At 42.3% G+C, this 21265-nt stretch overlaps 1 protein-coding gene across 1 annotated transcript in view; it reads left to right on the top strand.

Moving 5' to 3' along the window:
- The window catches only part of ATP13A5 (ATPase 13A5), a 114979-nt gene that overhangs the window by 10422 nt on the left and 83292 nt on the right, over positions 1 to 21265 (top strand). Inside the window, exons 6-7 of the mRNA XM_075555886.1 lie at positions 7983 to 8052; positions 12726 to 12860. Of these exons, the coding sequence (XP_075412001.1) occupies positions 7983 to 8052; positions 12726 to 12860 (205 nt within the window). The remainder of the gene's footprint in view (positions 1 to 7982; positions 8053 to 12725; positions 12861 to 21265) is intronic.

The raw sequence follows: 21265 nt of genomic DNA, 5'->3' as shown, positions 1-21265 counted from the left end.
GAATAGAGCCATGTGGTAAGAAGAGGGATGGCCATCTTAGCCTGAAAAGGTTTATCAGCGATTCTAACATGCTTCCCTTGCGCGGCTCAGCTCTAATCTTCACTCCCTGGAGTTGAGAGTAGTTAACATGCAACGGAACCCCTGGAATTATTCTGTGATAAATTGGATGAAAGAAAGAATGAGTCATTAACAAGATGAACGAGGATATAAAAGTATGGGCCTAGTCTTTCATATTTTTCCCCAATAGAAATAAAATAATGCAGATTTCCTGTTCACATTACATCCTGGTGTTAGCACACACCTCAGCAGTCTCTTAACCCCAGCCCTTAGCCGAGAGAAACACCCTCTCTTCTAGGGGGCCCAGCTTCCCGTCTCCCTCTCTGTTTCCTTATGGTTGCTCACCTCTTGGTCATGGACATGCAAATGTCCCACAGCTTGCCCTGACAATTACATGAGTGCATGAAACCTAAACACACGAGGCTTTTGGCAAGAGACAGTAGAAAAGATGAAGTAACAGGAAGCATGCCAGCCTGTGATTCAAACATGACCCAGATCAAGTGTAACAGGTATAATCTGTGGGAAAATATTGGTCAACTGGATCGCAGTCTTTCTAAGACCTGGGTTTCTCTTTGAATACTAAGGTCAGAAACACATCGCCCAGCCAGAAACTGAAGAACAGCAAACACGTGTGTGTGGCATGCTCAACTGACTTCCCACAGACTTTGTTTTGGTGCCGTTGTATAAACTAGACTTCCAGGTTTGGCTGGGGATTGGCAGCATATGTCTTTTGATCTTCCTTGTACATGCAGACTCCTCTGTCAGTTGGTCCTACTGTCATGGCTTGTGTGCTGCCTCGACGCTGGAAGCTCTGCCGTTGGCATTTGAAATATCAGGAGGTTCGCCCCAGGCGAAGAGATTTCGGTTAAGCTTCCAGACTAAGAACAGAATAGGTTGTCTACTTCTGAGAGGTTAGCTCCTGAAAGCCTTTTAAGTGGCAGTCTATGAGCTTCCTTCTCAATGAAAAGCTGACCTTAAGGACATGGATGGAAGAAAGCTCTCAGACCTTCAAGGAGCATGGCTCCAAATGAAAACAAACAACTGCAAATATCTATTCATAAGAAGAACATGGAATTTATAAGGTACGCATCTAGAGAAATTAGAAATCACAAAAATTAAAGTGGAACACTTGAAGGTGAATATCCAAGACATTATTGAGCTAAAATGAACAGAGATTGGCCATTACGAGTCAGACCATCACATGGTTTACTCTGAGGAATGGCATTACAGTCATTGCTTAAAACAATATGTCAAGGTCTATCTTGAAATACAACATTATCTATGATAGGATAATATCTATACTCACACAAGGACATGCAATTAATACAACTAATATTCAGGTGTATGTACACAAAGAATTAAAGCTAGAAATGAAGAAATGAAAGATTCTACCAACTTCCTCAGTCTGAAATTGATCAAGTCAAGATGCCCGGACAATTATTGGCCACTGGAATGCGAAGAGTGGAAATGAAGAAGAAATACGCATTAGAAAATGGGGCCGTAGTGACAGAAACGAAACTGGAGATTGCGCAATAGGATTTTGCACGGCCCAAACTTTCTTCATCGCAAATATCTTTTTTGAGCGCCATCAGTGGTAATGCAGGTGGACTTCACCAGGTGGAATGAACAGGAATCAAGTGAACTACACAGCTGTGGGAAGAGATGCAGGAGGAGCTCAATATCAGCAGCCAAAACAAGAGGCGAGCTGAACGGTGGACTACAGCAGGTGGAAGCTGAAGAAAATGAAAAATAAGTCTTAAAGAGCCAAAATACAACCTCGAGTGTATCCCACCTGACTTTAGAAAACATCTCAAGAAGAGATCCGAATCCCTGAACTTCATGACAGGAAATCTGACAAGCTGTGAGATTACCTGGAGAATATCATATATGAAGAAAGCTAAAGGTCATTAAAATGACAGGAAAAAATAAAAAGATCAAAGTGAATGTCAGAGGAGACTCTGGCTCTTGCTCTTGAATGCAGAGTAGCGAAGGGAAAAGGAGGAAATGATGACGTTAAAGACCTGAGCAGAAAATGTAAAAGGGCATCTGAAAGAGTATTATTATGAAAGATGAAAAGACCTGCAGTCAGAAAGTCAAAAAGGAAGGACATGCTCAGCATATCTCAAGCTGAACAGACTGAAGAAAATTGATAACAATTTTATTAAGCTGGTATTACCAGTCCTATTTTACAGATGAGGGAAGTGAAGTCCACTTCCTTATTTATGCATTCTTTCATTTATTTATTGAAAAAGTAATTTAATTTTAATTTTTACTTTTGCTCATAATTTGATTTAAGACAACTTTATAAAGATTAAATTATAACCAGTTTTCATGTGCACATTTCTTTTCTACATTTAAAGTACTAATGGTAGAATAACATGACAATACAAGAGAGCTTCAAAATTTTCATGGAAAAATTGAATGAAATGATGGAAAATTTCCACAAATTTTTGGAAGTTTTTCTGTATATAACCAAAAACTTAAGTGGACAATATGTTGAACAATATTAGGCAAGAAATATTTATATATGATTTTTATGGTTTAATAATTTTATTGCTTTTATTAATCACTTTATGGGAGCTCTTACAGATATTGTAGTAATTGTACTTCCGTTAGATAAAACTTAATTGTACAATTGCTGTCACCGTCAGTTTCAACAATTTCTTTCTTCTTGAGCTCCTTGATATCAGTACCTCTTTATCCACTGCCCCCACCAGAACCCCAATTATAATGTTATATATTATTGTTATTATTCTTATTAGGTGCCGTGTCTAACATCCTCCAATGTATCCTTTCACCTGCACTGCCATTGTTTGATCCCTTTGAGTGGGGTCATGCAGTCCTAAGTGCTATGAGTTACCCCTTCCCCCTTCCTGTCCTGTCAGGGAATCATTGCTCCTGTTACTGTTTCTGAAGGGTTATCTGTCTTGACTTTCATGCATCAAACGATCTTAAGTATACAAATGGACCTACACAGATCTGACAAGAATAATGAGATAAAACAAAGACCATAATGGTAAGGGGGAGGAAATGTCACAGATCTAGAGTATAGTTATATATTTTAAACCATACACTAGTCCCTTGTTCTGTTCCCACAACTGCTTCTTGATCCACTTACAGGTTCTCAATGAGCACAATTAAGTGCTCTGGAGTTCCCTTTCTTCTCAAGGTTATCCACAGTTTATTAAGGTCCATAATATGCCTTTGCATAGTCAATGAAGCATAAACAACTATCTTTCTAGTATTCTCTACTTTGAGTCAAGATCCATTTAAACATTAGCAATGATATTCCTTGTTCCACATCCTCCTCTGAATCCCGCCTGAGCCTCTAGCATTTCCATGTCAAGATAGTGCTGCTTCAGTAGTTGGATGATCTTCAGGAAAGTTTTACTTGAAAGCAATATCAGTAATAGTGTTCTATAGCTTGAGCATTCTGTTGGGTTACCTTCTTTTGAAAGGACACAAATATGAATCTCTTCCAGTCAATTGGTCACATAGTTATCTTCTAAATTTCCTAGTTCAGACAAGCAATAACTTTCCCTATTTCACTGGCTTGTTGGAACATTTCAATTGGCATTCAATCAATTTCTGGACTCTCAGTTTTGGCTAAGGCATTCAGTTTAGTTTGAACTCACTTTTCTCAATCATAAGTCTTGCCTGTCAGAATTGTCTCTTAAAGGCATTTACAAAATGAAGAAATTTGGAAGGTAGCTATTTGGGCATATTTGTGAAGTAAGGATGTTCCCAGAAGAGAGAGAGAAAAAAACAAAAATATGTTGGAGGCCACTTCTTGTCTCCTCGGGCTCTCGAGGCTCATCGCCACAAAGTCGAGGATGAACACACCTTAACCTTCTATCCCTTTTTACCCTGTGTGATACCAACTGTCCCCCTACAATACTCTACTTCCATAGCCAGGTTCAATACCTCATGACAATGGACATTCAGAAGTCCCAGACAATGCTCATGGTTGTAGAGTTTATTAGAGAAGTCAACAAGTTTCTATTTAGGTAAGAAAAGTTCAGGATACAGTTGCTCAGTCAGGGCTGTCTTCTGGGACATGCTCCTTGGCAGGTCTCTCTCTGGGTCTCAGCCTAGTAACCTAGCCTCTGTCCTGCACAGGTAAAGTTACAAAGCTTTTGAAGGTGGCCAATTAAGGCCCAACAGGCATGCTACGCCATCATGAAGGCATTCAGCACCAACTTCGTGCATCTGCAATACTACCTCCACCAATTAAATGCCCAGAGACATGCCATTCTACAAGCCACTCACCTGTGCCAAAGCACCCAGCTTTACTGGTTCTGTGAGTTGGGAAGTCCACTGCTCTGAATCATTCTCTGCCTCCTGGTTCTCCTACTGCTGTTGCCACTGCTCCTCTGCCACTTCCCTGGTGTCACAACAGTCTCCTGGATCAAGGAAGGTCAATGCACAGGGACGTGGGGGTCCAAAAGATGAGCTCCATTCCTGGCTCTTCCCTTTGGCTGTGGGGAAACCCATTTTCCTGCTTCTGAGATGGCTGATTTCAAACCCAGAAGGCTGCCAGTCACAAGTAACGCTTGTTCACAATCACCCACAGCTCATCATGCAATCCAGGCAGTATCTTCTCCCAGCTTCTTCTCGGGAAAATTAAGGTCATTTGGTAGAAGTAACAAAGGCTATGTATATCAGTCTGGGTACTTTAGAGAAACAAGTCCACAGAAACTCATGTATAAGAGAGAGTTTTATATAAAGGTTAAGTGCACATCAAGAAAACATGCCAACCCAGTGATGCCCAAGCCTACAGTCCAACATTAACCCATCTGTCCGACACCAATCTACAAAGTCCTCCTCCATCTCACAAAACGCACACAGTGACGCTGACTGCAGGAGGAAAGCCGAATCAATGAGCGTGTAAGCATCTCAGCGCTGGCAGGGGTCTCCACACGGCTGCTCCAGCACCCAGGGCTGCATTGGGGTAGGTCCATTGTGGCTGCTCCTCAGGAATGTCTTGCAGGAAGTGAACCTTGCCAGCTGAAGCGGGGGCTGGCTAAGGCAGCCGCACCCTGGTCCGACCATCACAAAGCAAGAGAAAATAGAAAGGCGAGGCTCACTGAGCCATTTATCTCTCTTCCCTTCAATTAACTCCACATGTGTTTATCAGCCAGGTTGGCACAATCAACTAACTACCTCACGATGACTAGAGTAGCCACCTTACATAATACACTGCATTGCAGAGAGAGGAGAAGAGAGAAACAGGTAAGCAGACTGGGATGCTGGGAAGATCTGACACTCGTCCCAGTCCTCCATGGAACCTAGAAAACAATCCTGGATCCCCAAGTGGCTTGCCTTATGGTCTCTTCCCACAATGAGTTCAGGGACTTGTAAATCCAAACTGTCCTACATGCTAGCTAACCTCCCACTTCTAAGCTTGACTGAACTTCAAAATCTTTATGGCATCAAATCAGAAGTTATTGATTTGAGTTATTTTCGCTCCTTTCAAACAATATTGTACTTGGAAAAGCATGAGCCTCAACATCCGACAAACTTGGCCTCAACTCTGTTATGCGAGGGGGTACCCCATCCCCCCAAACAGTATTTTTTTTCAAAGCTATATATATTTTTTAATTTTACGAAACAACCTTATCACCTCAAAGGACTCTCCATTACATTTAATACATTTGTCAAATCTGTGATTCCATGCTTGGAAACATTTTTCAAACTCTTCTATTTGGCCGGCTGACAGCACCTCCCTTGTTTTTTTTCTTCACCTCTTCTACATCGTCAAATTGCTGTCCTTGCCTATCCCTCTCATTTGCAGAAACAAAAAGAAGTCACATGGAGCGTGGTCAGGTGAGTCAGGTGCGTGGGGCAAAAGAAGCATACTGTTTTTTGCCACAAACTGGATGACTGAAATGGCCGTGTGAGCAGGTGCACTGTTGTGGTGGCAAAAGCCGTCTCCCATCTGCCACAAATCAGGCCTTTTTTGTCACATACTGTTAGGCAATCTATTTAGAACCTCTAAATAGATCAACTCCAAATGCATTACAAGTTGACATGTTTATCTGTTCCGAAAGTTGACAGACATCCAGAACGAGGTTTGTCATCAATTGACATTTCACCTTTTTTGAAATGAGAAAACCTCTCGTACATTTGAGTTTCTCCCACAGCACGGTCCTCATAAGCTGTGTTCAACATCACAACAATTTTTGCATCATTTTTCTTGATCAGGAAACAAAATTTCACAGTTGCACGCTGTTTCTCTTAAATTTGCCATCACAAAAAATGAGTTTTGAGCAAAACTGCTCTTATGAAAAAATTCACAGTGATCAGAGAGAGCCTTCCCAGGTGACACCACTGGGTGCACTAACTCAGAGTGAGTTGCTTGATGCTCACCTGAGGGGAAATGCGTACTATGAAAGCTCGTTCCACCCGGAGCAATTGCGGTTTTATTTGGGTGTCTCTTGTACAGTAGTTAGGCTAAAGAACCGTCATGGAAACTTTTACCACTGGCACCTTGTGAGGTGAGCTCTGAGTTGGAGGTATGGAGAATATAGGGTGAATCCTGGCTCTGTCTCTTCAGTGTTCTGATATCTTGGGGCAGCTACTTGGTTTATTTGAACTTCAGTTTTCTTTAGAAAAGAGATGATAATAGAAACTTCATGGGGATGTCATAGCGAAAGGAAATCATGAGCATAAAGGTGCTGGCACTGTCGCCTGTGTTTAAAAGTATGTTTTCATAAATAATATTCAATATATTCACCTTTAGCAAGACATGACCACACTGATTAACTTTTCCTGATGACAGAATTGAGCTTTAATTCTTTCCTTGGATGATGATGAGGATTAAATGAGAAAATCTTCTTTCAGAAGTTCATAAATTTCCCTCCCAATTATCATGACCCCAATTCTACCTTGCAGACCTGGTTAGACCAGAGGATGCACGGCGGTGCAGTGGGGATCTGGAGACACAGGGAATCTAGGGCACACGAACCCCCCAACACCAGTGGTCGGAGTGGCAACACCGGGAGGGAAGGGGGTGTAGAAAGGGAGAACTGATCTTGGAGATCTATGTTTGACCTCCTCTCTGGGAGGTGGGCAATGGGAGGGTGGGTGAGGGGAGAAGCCAGGCCGTGTAAGATAAGATATAATAATTATTTATAAACTATTAAGGGACCAGGGGGAATTGGGGAGTGGGGAGGGAGGGGGAGGGGAGAAAAAGGGAAACCGAGCTGATTCCAGGAACCCAAGTGGAAGGTAAATTTCGAGAATGACGAGCGCAACGAATGTATAAGGGTGCTTTGCTCAATTGATGTATGTATGGATTGTGAGAAGAATTGTATGAGCCCCAATAAAAAGATTTATTAATTAAAATAAAAAGAAGTTCGTAAATTATAAAATACTACACATATGTGGGATTCTTATGATCGGGTACATATATGTGGATTTCTTAGACATGAGCTACCGAGACACTGTACTCTCTTCCATGTCCTTGGTGGGTTCCATGCATTCATTCAATTCATTCTCTCAGGATCTGTCCCAGGTCTTGAAGACACCAAGGCCACAGGGATATGAGCGAGAGCAATCTGGAGGAGCTAGAAAGCTTAACACATTTTCATAGGTGTCCCTTTAGCTGTTCTTGAGTATAATTATTTTTAATTCAACTAAAAATTAATTGCAACTTTCATTTTTGACCCCCTGAACTGTTCTGTACTCACAATATTCTTTCAGCCAGAAAAATATTTTTTTCATTTTATGCACTTTTACTTTTAAAATGTGTTAGTGGTTTACAATCATGTTTCACATGCAAATTGTATTTGCATATAACTATTTAATTGACCCCATGAGCCTCCTACAGGGCAAAGAAAATACTTGTATTTCCTTTGGTCTGGACTCATTTGTTTGTCAGTGAGATCGTAGAGAAGCACTAATGGCTGACTAATCTCCTACAGAAGACTAGTGTGCGGACCCAATGCCATTGAAGTGGAAATCCAGCCCATATGGAAGCTGCTTGTTAAACAGGTAACTATTTTCTTTGCGTTCTGAGATCAATAATTCCCTTCTCCCACCATTTCTTTCCTGGTATTCTGGAGAACTTAAATTTATGTGAATGAAGTCTGTGTTTTATATAGTTTCTACTCAATACTCTTGTCGTTGACTTTTCCTGTCTCCTAACATTTTATTTCAATGAATACATATTTATTTAATTCTAGGATTTCCGACTGGGTCTTTTCAACAACTGCTTGTTTTAGTATGTCATCCTTGTCGACACAAGGGATAGATTTCTGTCTTAGTGTCTCCTATCTGCATTTTCTCGCTAGTTTTTGGTGGTGCTGATGGTTGGGAAGACGGCAACAGAGCCACGTTACTACATCTGTAGTTTCAAACTTTGTTAATTTGGTCTTTTTATTATTGCTGTATTAATTTTATTTTCTTATGTTCCCTTTGTTCTAATGTTTTCCTTGTGTATTAAAGATCCCTCATAAGCTCATCCTCTCAACTGTAAATTCATCCAGTCGGACTTTCTGCTGCCTCTTGTTCTCCTTTTTCCAGTGTGCATGCATTTCCCCTCTTTGAAAGCTTGGTCCAGAACCACAGCCTGTGTGGATAGTTGGACTGTTCCCTCTCTGGAGTTGTTCCGTTTCAGGTCCAGAGCCAGTTAAGGGTTTGACCTAGCCACCATTGCACCATGAACTGGGTTCTGCCCATTCCACTCTCCATGAACCACCCGTTGACACTTTTCGTAGGCTGCGCTCTGCTTTGCAGAGGACGTCTGGATCCTGTCCCTTGCCACCTGTAGAGCTCCCCCTGTCTCCATTGCCCCTAAACTGGACTTTAAACTTCTATTCAAGCACCTTTTCAAGTTTCCAATGACTCTCCTTCATGTCAATGTGATTTCTTTGGGAAGAAGGGTTAGTGTTTTCTGGCATCTATTTGTTAGGTCTACAGGAGCATGGGAGCAACGTCCACAGTTCAAAACCACCATCCCCTCCTCCAAAGACAGATAAGGCTTTCTGCTCCAATAAAGATTTTCAGCCTCGGAAGCCCACAAGGACTGTTCTGCTCAGCCCTATAGAGTGGCTATGAATTTGAATCGATTCAATGGCAGTGAGTTATTTAGTAGGTCTCTCAGAAACCCACAGGAGCAATTCTACCTTGTCCTCTCGGGTGGCTGTGAGTCAAAACCCGTGGCAATGAGTTTGGTTTAGGGTTTGGTAATAGAAACGAATACAAACTGCTTCCTTCACATTCAATTGTGAAATAACCTTGACTAAAGGAGTGAAAATAATTATAATGGGAATGTTTCTTCTACAAGAAATATTTAACCAATTTTCTACTGAGTTTATGCAAATTCAAATTGTATTATCATTAGTGCATAATCTACGATTAGAGCATTTTATGCCAAGTAAACAGAAGAGCTATAATTTGTAAGTAAAGTATGTTAAAATGGAAATAATAAGAAACATTAAGGGATAAGATATTTAACATACAAAATGTATCCAAGACCTTAAAAAACCCTTACAATGAAGCTTATTCAGCTTCCTAACAGATATCAGTTGATTTTTAGGACTAAAGTACAATTGTATTTAATGTGTTAGATAATTTTAAAAAGTGAAGATAAGAAGAGGACAACATTCGTTTTAGCTAATGCTTAATTTAACGATAACTATAAAAGGCATTTCCTTAAGGACAGAACCCCGGCTTCCTTAACCCTGGTTCTTAAATTCATGCTCGGTTTGGACATCATGCGGCCATTCTCTCACCCCTCAGCTTTGCCCTCTCTGCTATAATGATGGAGTCAGCAGCTCCAAAGTGGGAAAAGTTGAGGACAGCTAATAAATGAAGGGCGCTCTGAGAAACCCCAAACTGCAGGTCTGGGTGACCAGGGGTGGGGCTGAGGATAGAGACTGCCTCATTGTCACTGCAGCCTGCGGATAACAAGGAGGCTGGGGACAGAGGTTACGCTTTGGGCTGCTAATCGTAAGGTCGGCAGTTGGAACCCCTTAGCTCTTCTGTGAAGGAAAAATGAGGCTTTCTTCTCCTGTAAAGAATTACAGCCTCAAGAACCCATGGGTGCACTTCAACCCTGGCCTATAGGGTCGCTATGAGTCAGAATTGACCGAGGGCAGTGAGTTTGGGGGAGAGGCTGGTTTGTGTGTATACATTTCTCTTCGGTACCGATCCTTGTTCAAGGCAAGGCCATGCTGCCCTGACTGACTCGTAGGGGCTCCTGCTAAGACCTGAAATGCCAAGAACATACTGTATTACATTTATATTCACAGTACGAGTTGATTCTTCCTGTAGCCTGTGGTTACGGGGAAAACAAGACAACAACTAAATTGTCCCAAACTGTCAAAAGAAAATCAAACAAACTGAAAATCTGAACAGAATCATATTTCTCCTCCATCCTGAATAAATCCCCTTTAAAAGTTAAATTGTGGGATTTTTGTTAGTAGTAAAAAAATTTTTAAGTTCAACATTAAATGGTTAAGTGTGGGCATGGCTGTGAGTGCTGAAATTTAAAGGAAGTTTGCTTCCACTGTATCTCAGTCTATGTATTGACATGGTCTCTGCAGTGAATGGCAATCGAGGCGGATATAGCTGACTTCTCTGACTCCTTAGTGCCCCAAAGGAGGGTCAGACATGCCTTCACCCTCCATACTTCTTTACCCTATTCTGATGCCAACCGTTAGTCCCATGGCACTCTGGTTCTATGCTACGTTCAATAATTCCTGTCAGTGGCTACAGAGAACTCCCAGACAATATTTACAATTAAGGGGGTTTAGTAGGGAAGTTAGTAGGTTGCCACAAGTCAGACTCAGCTAATAGTAAGGATATAGTCATTGGTCTACAACAATACCTGTCCTCTGCCAGCAACGAGTCTCTCTGGTCCTCAGTCTCGTATGCATGTGGTCCCTTGGCTTTTGCCTCCATGGGCCAGGAAGCCTGTTGTTCTAGCTCAGTTTCCTAATCTTGGGCCAGATGAGGAGAAGGTACCCTATCGCCTAGGAGCCATAGTCTCTGGTGCATCTCTTCAGACAGAGATCTTGTATCTCTGGTCGCCAATAAAATGATTTTAAAAAAATAAAGAAATTTCGCTCCACTACAGTCTCCATCCAAATTAATAGAGTTCTAGGTAATTAAAAAAATTAATCATTTTATTGGGGGCTCATACAACTCTTATCACAATCCATACACACATCAATTATGTAAAGCACATTTGTATATACATTGCCATCATCATTCTCAAAACATTTGCTCTCTACTTAAGCCCTTGGCATCAACTCATTTTCCCCCTCACTCCCTGCTCCCCCCTCCCTCATGAACCCTTGATAATTTACAAATTATTATTTTGTCATATCTTAAACTGTGTCTCCCTTCACCCACTTTTCTGTTGTCCATCTCCCAGGGAGGGGGTTATATGTAGATCCTTGTAATTGGTTCCTCCTTTCCATCTCGCCCTCCCAGTATCGCCATTCTCACTAGTCCTGAAGGGATCTGCCCTGGATTCCCTGTGCCCTGGATTCCCTGTGATTCCCTGGATTCCCTGAAGTTCCTATCTGTACCAGTGTACACCCTCTGTTCTAGCCAGATTTATAAGATAGAATTGGGATCATGATAGTAGGTGGGGAGGAAGCATTTAGGAACTAGAGGAAAGTTGCATGCTTTATCATTACTGCACTGCATCCTGACTGGCTCATCTCCTCCCTGAGGCCCTTCCATAAGAGGATGTCTAGTTGCCTACAGATAGGCTTTGGGTCCCCACTCTGCACTCCCCCTTATTCACAATGATATGATTTTTTGTTCTTTGATGCCTAATCCCTTCGACACTTCATGGTCACACATGCTGGTGTGCTCCTTCAATGTGGGTTTTGTTGCTTCTCAGCTAGATGACAGCTTGTTTACCTTCAAGCCTTTAAAACACCAGATGCTATATCTTTTGATAGCTGGGCACCATCAGTTTTCTTCACCACATTTGCTTATGTACTCGCTTTGTCTTCAGCAATCTTATCGGGGAGATGAACACTCAATGATAAGATTTTTTTGTTCTTTGATGCCTGATAACTGATCCTTTCGACACCTCATGATCGCACAGGCTGATGTGCTTCATCTATGTGGGCTTTTTTGCTTCTCAGCTAGATGGTCGATTGTTTACCTTCAAGTCTTTAAGACCCCAGATGCTATATCTTTTGATATCCGGGTACTGTCGACTTTCTTCACCACATTTCCTTATGTACCCACTTTGTCTTCAACGTTGTGTCGGGAGGGTGAGCAACATGCAATGCCAGTTTTATAGAATAAAGTATTCTTGCACTGAGGGTGGTGGGACAAGAGGAAAAGAAAAGGAAATAGAGGAAAGAGCTAGGAGGCAAAGGGCATTTATAGAGGTCTAAATAAAGGCATGTACATATGTAAATATATTTATATATGATAATGGAGAAGTAGATCTACATGCATATATATATATAGGTTTAGTATTAAGGTAGCAGATGGACATTGGGCCTCCACTCAAGTACTCCCTCAATGCAAGAATACTTTGTTCTATTAAACTGGTGTTTTTTTAAATATTAGAGCTTATTTATTATATGTTGTAAAAATAAGAAAAAATAGTGACTTTCTATAAAGAAATGCTAGTATCTTGACTACTACTACAGTCCATACAAGTAACCCAAATGCCATTTTTATAACTGTAGGTTTTAAATCCATTCTATCTGTTCCAAGCCTTCACCCTAACTTTGTGGCTGAGTCAAGGTTACACGGAATACTCGGTGGCCATCATCATCTTGTCGGTTCTCTCCATCATCTTAAGTGTGTATGATCTGAGACAGGTAAGAGTTGAACTCACTGTGTGATCCCTTTTGAAACTCTGATTATTTGATTACTGACGGGAGGTTGGACTGAGTCCTGTTTTTAGAAGCGCTCTGAAGCAGGTGTCTGAGCTGGTGTTGGGAACCAACGCTGATACTAGCTGGCAGGGGGGGGAGGTGTGTGAGGAGGTTGGGGGGGAGGGGTTAGGAGCAAAGGAGTGACAGTGTCCCAAGCCTGCATATTAGTAAAGCCTTCTACAGTTTGCATCAACAGCAACCCAACTTGAGCTAAATGGAGCAACTCACCTAAGACAACTAATGGGTGTTTTACTTTAAGCGTGGCTGGATCCAAGTTCTTAAACTCTTTAGAAAACTATCTATCTCTTAGCCTTGCCTTACTGTCAGCCTGCCTAAAGTGTGAACAATAGTTCAGTGCTAATCTTAGAATTGTTTCTCCATGTGCAATAAAGTAAGTACGACAGAACTCAAGCGTAAGTGTGCAGAAGGGTTTGTAGCACTTTGACCGTGCCACAGCATCCAGGTGTGCCATTCCTTTGCTAGGAACTCTGGCTTGAGAACTGTGGTTTCCTCTGTGCGGCCTTGATGCTTCCCAGGGTGGCAAAGATGGCCCTAGGACTCTGAGGCGTGAATTCTCTTCAGGGTCCCTGATCTCAGAAGAGAGATCTCACCTCTGCCCATTTCCATATCAGTATCTCCAAAAGGACCCACCCAGGGCCAGCTGAAAGAAGGTGGCAGTGCCCATGTGCTCTCTTGTGCCTCAAAATGTCTTTTAGTTCGGTGTTTTATCCACATTTTTTTTCGTGTTTCAAGGTATGCTTAGTCTTGTTTCTAAACGTTCTCTGCATTGTGGGCTTCGTTTATGTTGTTGTTAAATGATCCATTGTTTTTCATACGAGCTAAATATTGATTTGAAGACGATTCTGAGAGCTTCCAAGTTCCCTTTACTCCTAAAGCTCCTCTCAGGCAGCCCTGCCAATTCCTACACTCCTTTGCAGCGCCAGCTCTTCTCACTGGCGAGAGTCATTCCAGGTTCACAATCTTCCCCTCTCTCCCACTATCATTGTTCACGGATACAACCCATTGCCATCAAATTGATAGCAACTCACAATGACCTTGCATGCCATTTCCAAAGCTGTCAATCTCTATGGGAGCAGATTGCCTCATTTTTCTCCCCAGAGCAGACGGGAGGTTTGACTTTGTGGTAAGCAGTCCAATGCTCACCCTAAAACACCACTCCGTGTTCATCTTACACCTATTTCAACTCCCCCCCCCCTTAATCAGTCTTTTGAAAAGCAACACAACCTGAAATAGAATTTAGTTGAATATTGCTTATGTCTCATCCCCCTCCCTCCACTAAGTCTCTCTTCTCCACAATCTCTTTCTGGAAAATATTCTGCTACTTCACTTAAGATTTGACGCATCGTAGCACAAGGCGAGCGCACAGGAGTGTCTCAGTCTGTCTGTTGTGTGGTTTGAACGCTTGGCTTGTAGAGTTAGCTTTTGAGACCCCGGGAGTAATGGCCACCCTGAAACTTGAATTGTTGGGACTATTTAGATGGTAGAAACCTTACCTTTCTTTCAAAGGTCATACAAAGAACATCAACCATTGTAGTGACCCAAATAGGATCCTTGGCTTCTCATAAAATGAAATTTTGAATGCATATGCCATGGTCTCTTAGCTTACTTTCAAGCTGCCAAGAACTGAGGATGGATGTGAAACTACTGTGAGAGAAGTGGTGATTCCAGATGTCAGTGTAGTGAAACCTGGGCACACATCAGTAGGTAGACATAGAGCTGGTCAATACTAATCTGTCTGAAAAAGAGCTCTTTCGTTCCCACTCAGTTGCAGTTACTCAACAAACCTTAATTCTCATATTGACTTTTTATATGGTCTTAGGTTCTGTGAATGTTGAGTTTTAAAATGTGTGAAAAGAAATAAAAGAAAGGCAATCTGTATGTAAAGAGCTAGAAATCAGGTTCAAAAATATGGGTTGGGGAATAAGGCCCAGAAGAGCTTTGTTTGTTTGTTTATTGTTTTGGCTTTGTTTGTTTGAGTGTATATTTTATAGTGTTTCTTTGTGAACTAATATGAAAATACAAGGGTGACCTGCAATCTTCCATTGATGGTGGTGAGATCTTTCTTTCTGCCTGTCACGTAAGGGGGAAGGGCTCCTCTCCTTCTGGTGAGTGGCAGGCACCTCAGCCCATGGATTGAAGTAGACACTGGCGGGTAAAGGGTCTGACACATTCTGGGCCACCACAGCAGGACACAGAATAGTGTCAACTTTGTCACTTAATAAAGTTCCCAAACAGAATTTATTCCTTTTGGGTTTTGACAAATCTTGATTTTAAATAGAATATTGTTTTTCATTCTTGTATTCTCAAATCCATCAGGACGTGGCTGCCATATCACGTCTCTTTGGGTAACACTAAAGAAACTTTAGAATTCGAATGTAATATTTAGTTTCAATCTTTCTGTTACTTTCCAGTTATTTGCCCTGAAGCAATTCATTAAAATGTATATATTATTATAAAATTAGATGAAATGAATTCATTTAAATTAATACAATTTTCTAAGTCAATATACTACTTGATTATATAAAATACAACTGTTTAATTGATTGAATTTAAATAGACATATTTCAAAAAATTGGTGTGTGGGAAACACGTAGGCTGATAGAAACATTAAGACAACACACCACAAACACTCTTCCCTGCTTCTGTCTTGTGTCCGTGGCATTATCATTTTGTTTTCTTACAATATTTCAGAGAGGACGTCTCATAACTCACCATTACCATATTTACATTGCTTGCAGGTAACCAGCGAAGCATGATGATTAAAAGCAAGAGCTTTCAAATAGACTCACAGACACTCATTTGTTCAATAAAGATTTCCTGATGTTCCATTTTCTTTAGAAGTGTTCGCTTGTGTTTACCCAAGTGAACACAGGTCTCCCCAAGTACACTGGAAGTATTACATCACAAAATGACTCAGATAACGAATTGCATATCACAAAAATATTCTGAATTAAAAAATGATGAAACCTTTGATAAGGAAATCTTAACGAATGGAAGTTCACAATTCCTCCTCCTTAGCCCTTGGTGTGCTGCTTGTCTCTTTCACACCCACCTCAGCAGGGGAACGCACATCTACGTCCTTTCCTGTTTCCCTCGCAGGCGTTCTGTGCATGTGCAAAACAGTCATATGAAGTACCTATACTTGGAAAGGAGCTCTGGTGGTGTAACGGGTTATATGTTGTGCTGTCAGTGGTTCAAACCCACCAGATGGTCCCAGGGAGAATATTGAGACTTCCTGCTCCAGTGAAGATTTACAGCACTGAAAACCCAGTCCTACTCGATCCCACAGGGTCACAATGAGTCAGAATGGTCTTGCAGGCGGGGTGTTTGAGTGTTTGAGTGTATCTACCTGGAGCCCTGGAGCTGTCAGGATACAGGGGTTGGTCTACAGTGCAAACCACCAGTCCCCCAGCAGCAGAGCAATGTGCCAATCAGCTTCCACACAGGCTGCTGCAGTCTTGGAGACTCTCTGCTTTTATCCCATGAGGTTATTGGAGTTGGAGTTGACTGAGAAGTCATGAATTTTTTGGTTTGCTAGGTGTCTGGTACATAGAGGACACTTGATATAGTTAAGTTTATTGTGCTAACCTGGCCGATAAACACATGTGGGGTTAACTGAAGGGAGGAGAGGTAAATGTCTTGGTGAGCCTAACCTTTCTAGTTCTTGGGTCTCTTGCTTTCTGATGGTCGGACCAGGGTGCAGCTGCCTTAGCCAGTTCCCTGCTTCAGCTGGCAAGGCTCACTTCCTGCAAGACATCCGCGAGGAGAAGCCACATGGACCTACTCCAATGCATCCCTGGGTGCTGGAGCATCCGTGTGTAGACCCCTGCCAGTGCTGAGATGCTTATACATTCACTGACTCGTCTTTCCTCCTGCACTCGGCATCATTGCGTGTGTTTTGTGAGATGGAGGAGGACTTTGTGGATTGGTGTTGGACATATAGGGCAGTGGGTTAATGTTGGACTTCTGGGCTTGGGTAGCACTGGGTTGGGATGTTTTCTTGATGTGCACTTAACCTTTATATACAACTCTCTCTTATACATATGAGTTTCTGTGCATTTGTTTCTCTAAAGTACCTAGACTAATACAACACTCATCATACATTAGTCCTGTTCTTGCTATAGCTGAGGTTGATGTTGCTATTTTTACTATTATTCCTGGAGTGGGAGTAAAGGGGTGGTTCACAGATACTGAAGGGAAGCTCCCGGAAGGTGATTAAGGACATGATTTGGGATTAGCCACTGGGCGTGTTCCTAGGCACCGTGGATTCACCACACAGCCGGTAGCCCGTGCTCCTCCTGGGCTTCAGCAAAGGGTTGCGAAGAAACCAGGTTTGCTTCTACACTTTATCTAGCTCAGTGCTCCTGACCAAGAATTGCCTGAAATGCAGCTTCCAGACAGACTGAACCCACATATCCACAGAATCATATGAAGCTGCACGTCCCAGCACTTTCTCACTCATGGCTGTTACATGTAACCTTAGGAGCTGTTGTTAGAGGGACCCACCCAAAGGTGAATTTAAAAGCCAGTAGCCCAACTATTTGTATGTATTCATGCCGTCCTGTGCTGAGCACAATTCCCCACATTTACACTCTATTCACTATCCACTGCACCACAAGGGCCCCTATTTATAACTCTATTCAGTGTGCATACACATACAGGTTTGTATGGAGATGTATGTATGCGTTTATTAATTCACTTTAATAAAATAGGTTTTTACAATACACATTAATCTGGGACATGTAGTTTTCACTTTGTAATTTAGATAAGGGTATCCCCTAGATGTAGAAATAATTATGTTTATGTTAGATTATGTTTAAAATAATAGTATGATATTCCATGAGGCATCAGCATTTAGTTGACTCATATTTTCGGACACTAACATGTTTCCCAATTTTTCCACTAAAAACGATGTTTCCTAAAGCGTAAGTACAATATAGGTTGTGGCATACTAGTTACGAATTGGGCTGTTAATGCCAAATTTATCAGTTTGAAGGTGCAGAAAGGTGAGCTTTCTGCTCCCGTAAAGAATTACGGCTTTTCCACCCAGAGGACTACAAGCCGTCGCTGCCGGGGCGTATCTCGAGAGTTCCCCGAGAGGCTCCAGCGCATGAGCGACAGAAAAGCACCTTTGCCAACACTGCCAGTCAGGGTACGGGGCGAAGAAACGCTCTCGTGGTGTACCCGGACCTCACCCAGAGTGCAGGGGAGCTCACCGAGACGCGTTTCGGCGGGCTTTCACGTTGATTCAGAATCCACGGGCTGGTTCTGAAAAGACAGTAAGACGTGAGGGATGGCAAGTACAGCCGGGTCCTGGCCGGCGGTCTGGACAAGCTCCGTGAAGATCTGGATCGACTGGAAACGGTTCGAGACCACGCAGGGCTGCGCCACTTCTGGGTCCTTCAAGTTCAAGGCCAGCACACCAAGACCACTAGACGCTGTGGCTGCACCACTGGACGTTGGTGTTTCTGAGAAGAACTAAAGACTGTCAACCTTCTCTATTAAAAGTTTGCGTGCGCGCGCGCACGCGCACACACACACACACACACAAGAATTAGTCTTGGAAAACCCAGGGGGGCAGCTCTTCCCTATCCTGTAAGGTCGTTATTAGTCAGACATGACTCGTTAGCTGTGAATTTTTTAGACTAATATTCCCAATACAAAAACTCTTTGTATTTGAATATTTCAACAACTAGAGGTTTAGTTGCTATCTTTTTAAAAAATGGAATCAACAATATGTAAGGATACACCTATATTGTAATTCTATTTAAGGAAACATTGTTTTTAGTGACAAAAGTGAGGGGGAACTTTTAATACCGTCCTACTGTGTAGTGCTTATGCACTGGGCTCTGAGGTCAGCAGTTCAAAACTGCCAGGCACTGCTCAAAAGACCCCGGCTTTCTACTCCTATAAAGAGCTTTGGTCTCAGAAACTCATAGGCACAAGCTCTACCTTGTCCTATAGGGCCGCTATGAGTCAGCATCAACTCAATGGCAGTGAGTTTGTTTGTTTGTTTGTTTTTTAAAATCAGTAACCTATGAGAATACTAATTTCCCTAGATTTTCATCAGTATTTGGGGCTAATTAACACTTAATTTTTTTCACTAACAATGTGCCTCATTGTGATTTTAATTTAAATTCCCCTGATTAATAGCAAGAAATGCCCTTTCCTATATTTACTAAAGATATTCACTTTTTATTTTCTATCGACAACCTGTTTATTTCCAGCATAGGTGTGGAAAAGTGTCATATTTTAATATATTCATTATTTATTGACCTGGACTCTTCCCTCCCCCCACCAGATATCAAATTGTTGCATATTGTCAAATAAGTTTATATTTTCCTCTGGCTTCTGGGTTTCCTTGCTTGATTAAAAAGTCTCCCCCACCGAAATGAGACATTCCTCATGGTTTCCCATTTGTCCTTTGCTTAACATTTATGTTTAAACTCACCTGGATTAGATAGGTATTAATTAAATGGGGTTGAAAGGTGCAGATTCTGTATCTTACAGAAATCTCTAAATTTCTTTGTTCAGAACAGTCACTGATCTGGGGTTGGGGGTGACAGTGGTGGTAGCCATGGGGGTCACGCTGGGTGACAGTGTTGGAAGGAACTTCTTTTAAAAGAAGAAAGAGAAGAGTGGATCCCCTGAGACAATGGTCCTTCATATTTAGAACTGAGCTCACTCCAGTGGCACAGTTTTCAGTGAAACAATAGTGATGTCTGTTAGGGGAACAAAAATACAGAAGTGGAGCACGCACCTCTTAGAATAATCGACACAACAATAAATTAAAATACATAACTAAACAAGATGAACCCAGGGAGGTAGAAGGAAAGGAAAAGGTCACTAATCCTATTAGCTGTTAGTGTCTGTTAATAAAAGTGGATCTGAAACCTGGCGGGCATCTTGTAACACTGCAGAAAATAGAACAATGTCCTGGAACCATACCTTGGCAAGCTAAATCGCAAGTCCTCAAAAACCAGTTGTGTTAGTCTGGATATTTGAGAGAAACCAATCCACAGAAACTCATATGTGTAAGAGAGAGTTTTATATAAAGGTTAAGTGCACGTCAAGAAAACCTCCCAACCCAGTGCAAACCAAGCCCACAAGTCCAACATTAACCCCTATGTCCGACACCAATCCACAAAGTCCTCCTCCATCTCACAAAACACGCACAGGGACGCCGACTGCAGGAGGAAAGCTGAGTCAGTGAATGTGTAAGCATCTCAGTGCTGGCGGTTGTCTCCACATGGCTGATCCAGCACCCAGGGCTGCACTGGAGTAGGTTCATGGGGCTTCTCCTTGAGGAAGTCTTGCAGGAATCAAGCCTTGCCAGCTGAAGCAGGGAGCTGGTTCAGGCAGCTGCACCCTGGTCTGACCATCACAAAGCAAGAGACCCGAGAACTCGAAAGGTGAGCCTCACTGAGCCATGTAGCTCTCCGCCCTTCTATTAACCCCACGTGTGCTTATTGGCCAGGTTGGCACAATAAACTTTATCTCACCAGTATTGATACAGCGCCTTATGGTTTACAGTGGGCTTCCACCTCTTTTATGCATGTGACTCTGAGGGGCAGGCTGTGGAAGGATACACACAGGACTGCTATACCCCCACCGCCCGGAGAGGAGGAAGAGGCAGAAACAACTGGGGTGTTGATGTGGCCTGGCCCAGCTCATCTAGAGAGAATGACATACACCTGGCCTTCAGGTTTGAGTTAAATGGCAAAGGAGCCAGCTAGCTGCCTTATTTTAATGAGCAATTATTTTTATAATTTTATAGCCAAAAAAGATGATTTGGGGAAACCATTTGGCAAAAATGAAAGGGGTACCTATGACCATTTCCAATTCTTCTTAGTGAGCTGCCCTGAAAATCATTGTTTTACTGAATTAAATAGTTGACCAAATACATGCTTCTCAAAATTAGAAGAGGAAGGTATTGGGAGGGATAGAACAAGCCATTTTCCTGCAATTGCTCTACCTTCCAAAGGAGGTCACACCAAGAGGACGCACCTACCTTTCTTAAGCCAAGAAGTACCTCTCCTGTGGTTCTTTCCCAGCAAGTCTGATGCCGGCATGAATGCAAACCTTACCACTCTGTATTGACACTAAACTGTATTTGCATACTCCATGGCTGGGCTCCAGGGAGACGCCTGAAATCGTGCTGAGAGGACCTGGCCCATCGCTCTTCACTCAGCTGGCCTCAAGAGAAACCTGTGGTAATGGCCTCATTACTCAACGCTGGCGGAAATCCAGCCGCAGCAAAGACAGAGACAAGCAGCAACAGATGTGCCGAATGGCAATATGCAAATGTACCTTGGAAAGCCTTCCTG

Source organism: Tenrec ecaudatus, chromosome 8, assembly GCF_050624435.1.
Source record: "Tenrec ecaudatus isolate mTenEca1 chromosome 8, mTenEca1.hap1, whole genome shotgun sequence".
NCBI lineage: Eukaryota > Metazoa > Chordata > Mammalia > Afrosoricida > Tenrecidae > Tenrec > Tenrec ecaudatus.
Note: the sequence above shows the minus strand (reverse complement) of the source record. Positions and strands in the feature narration are given on the sequence as shown.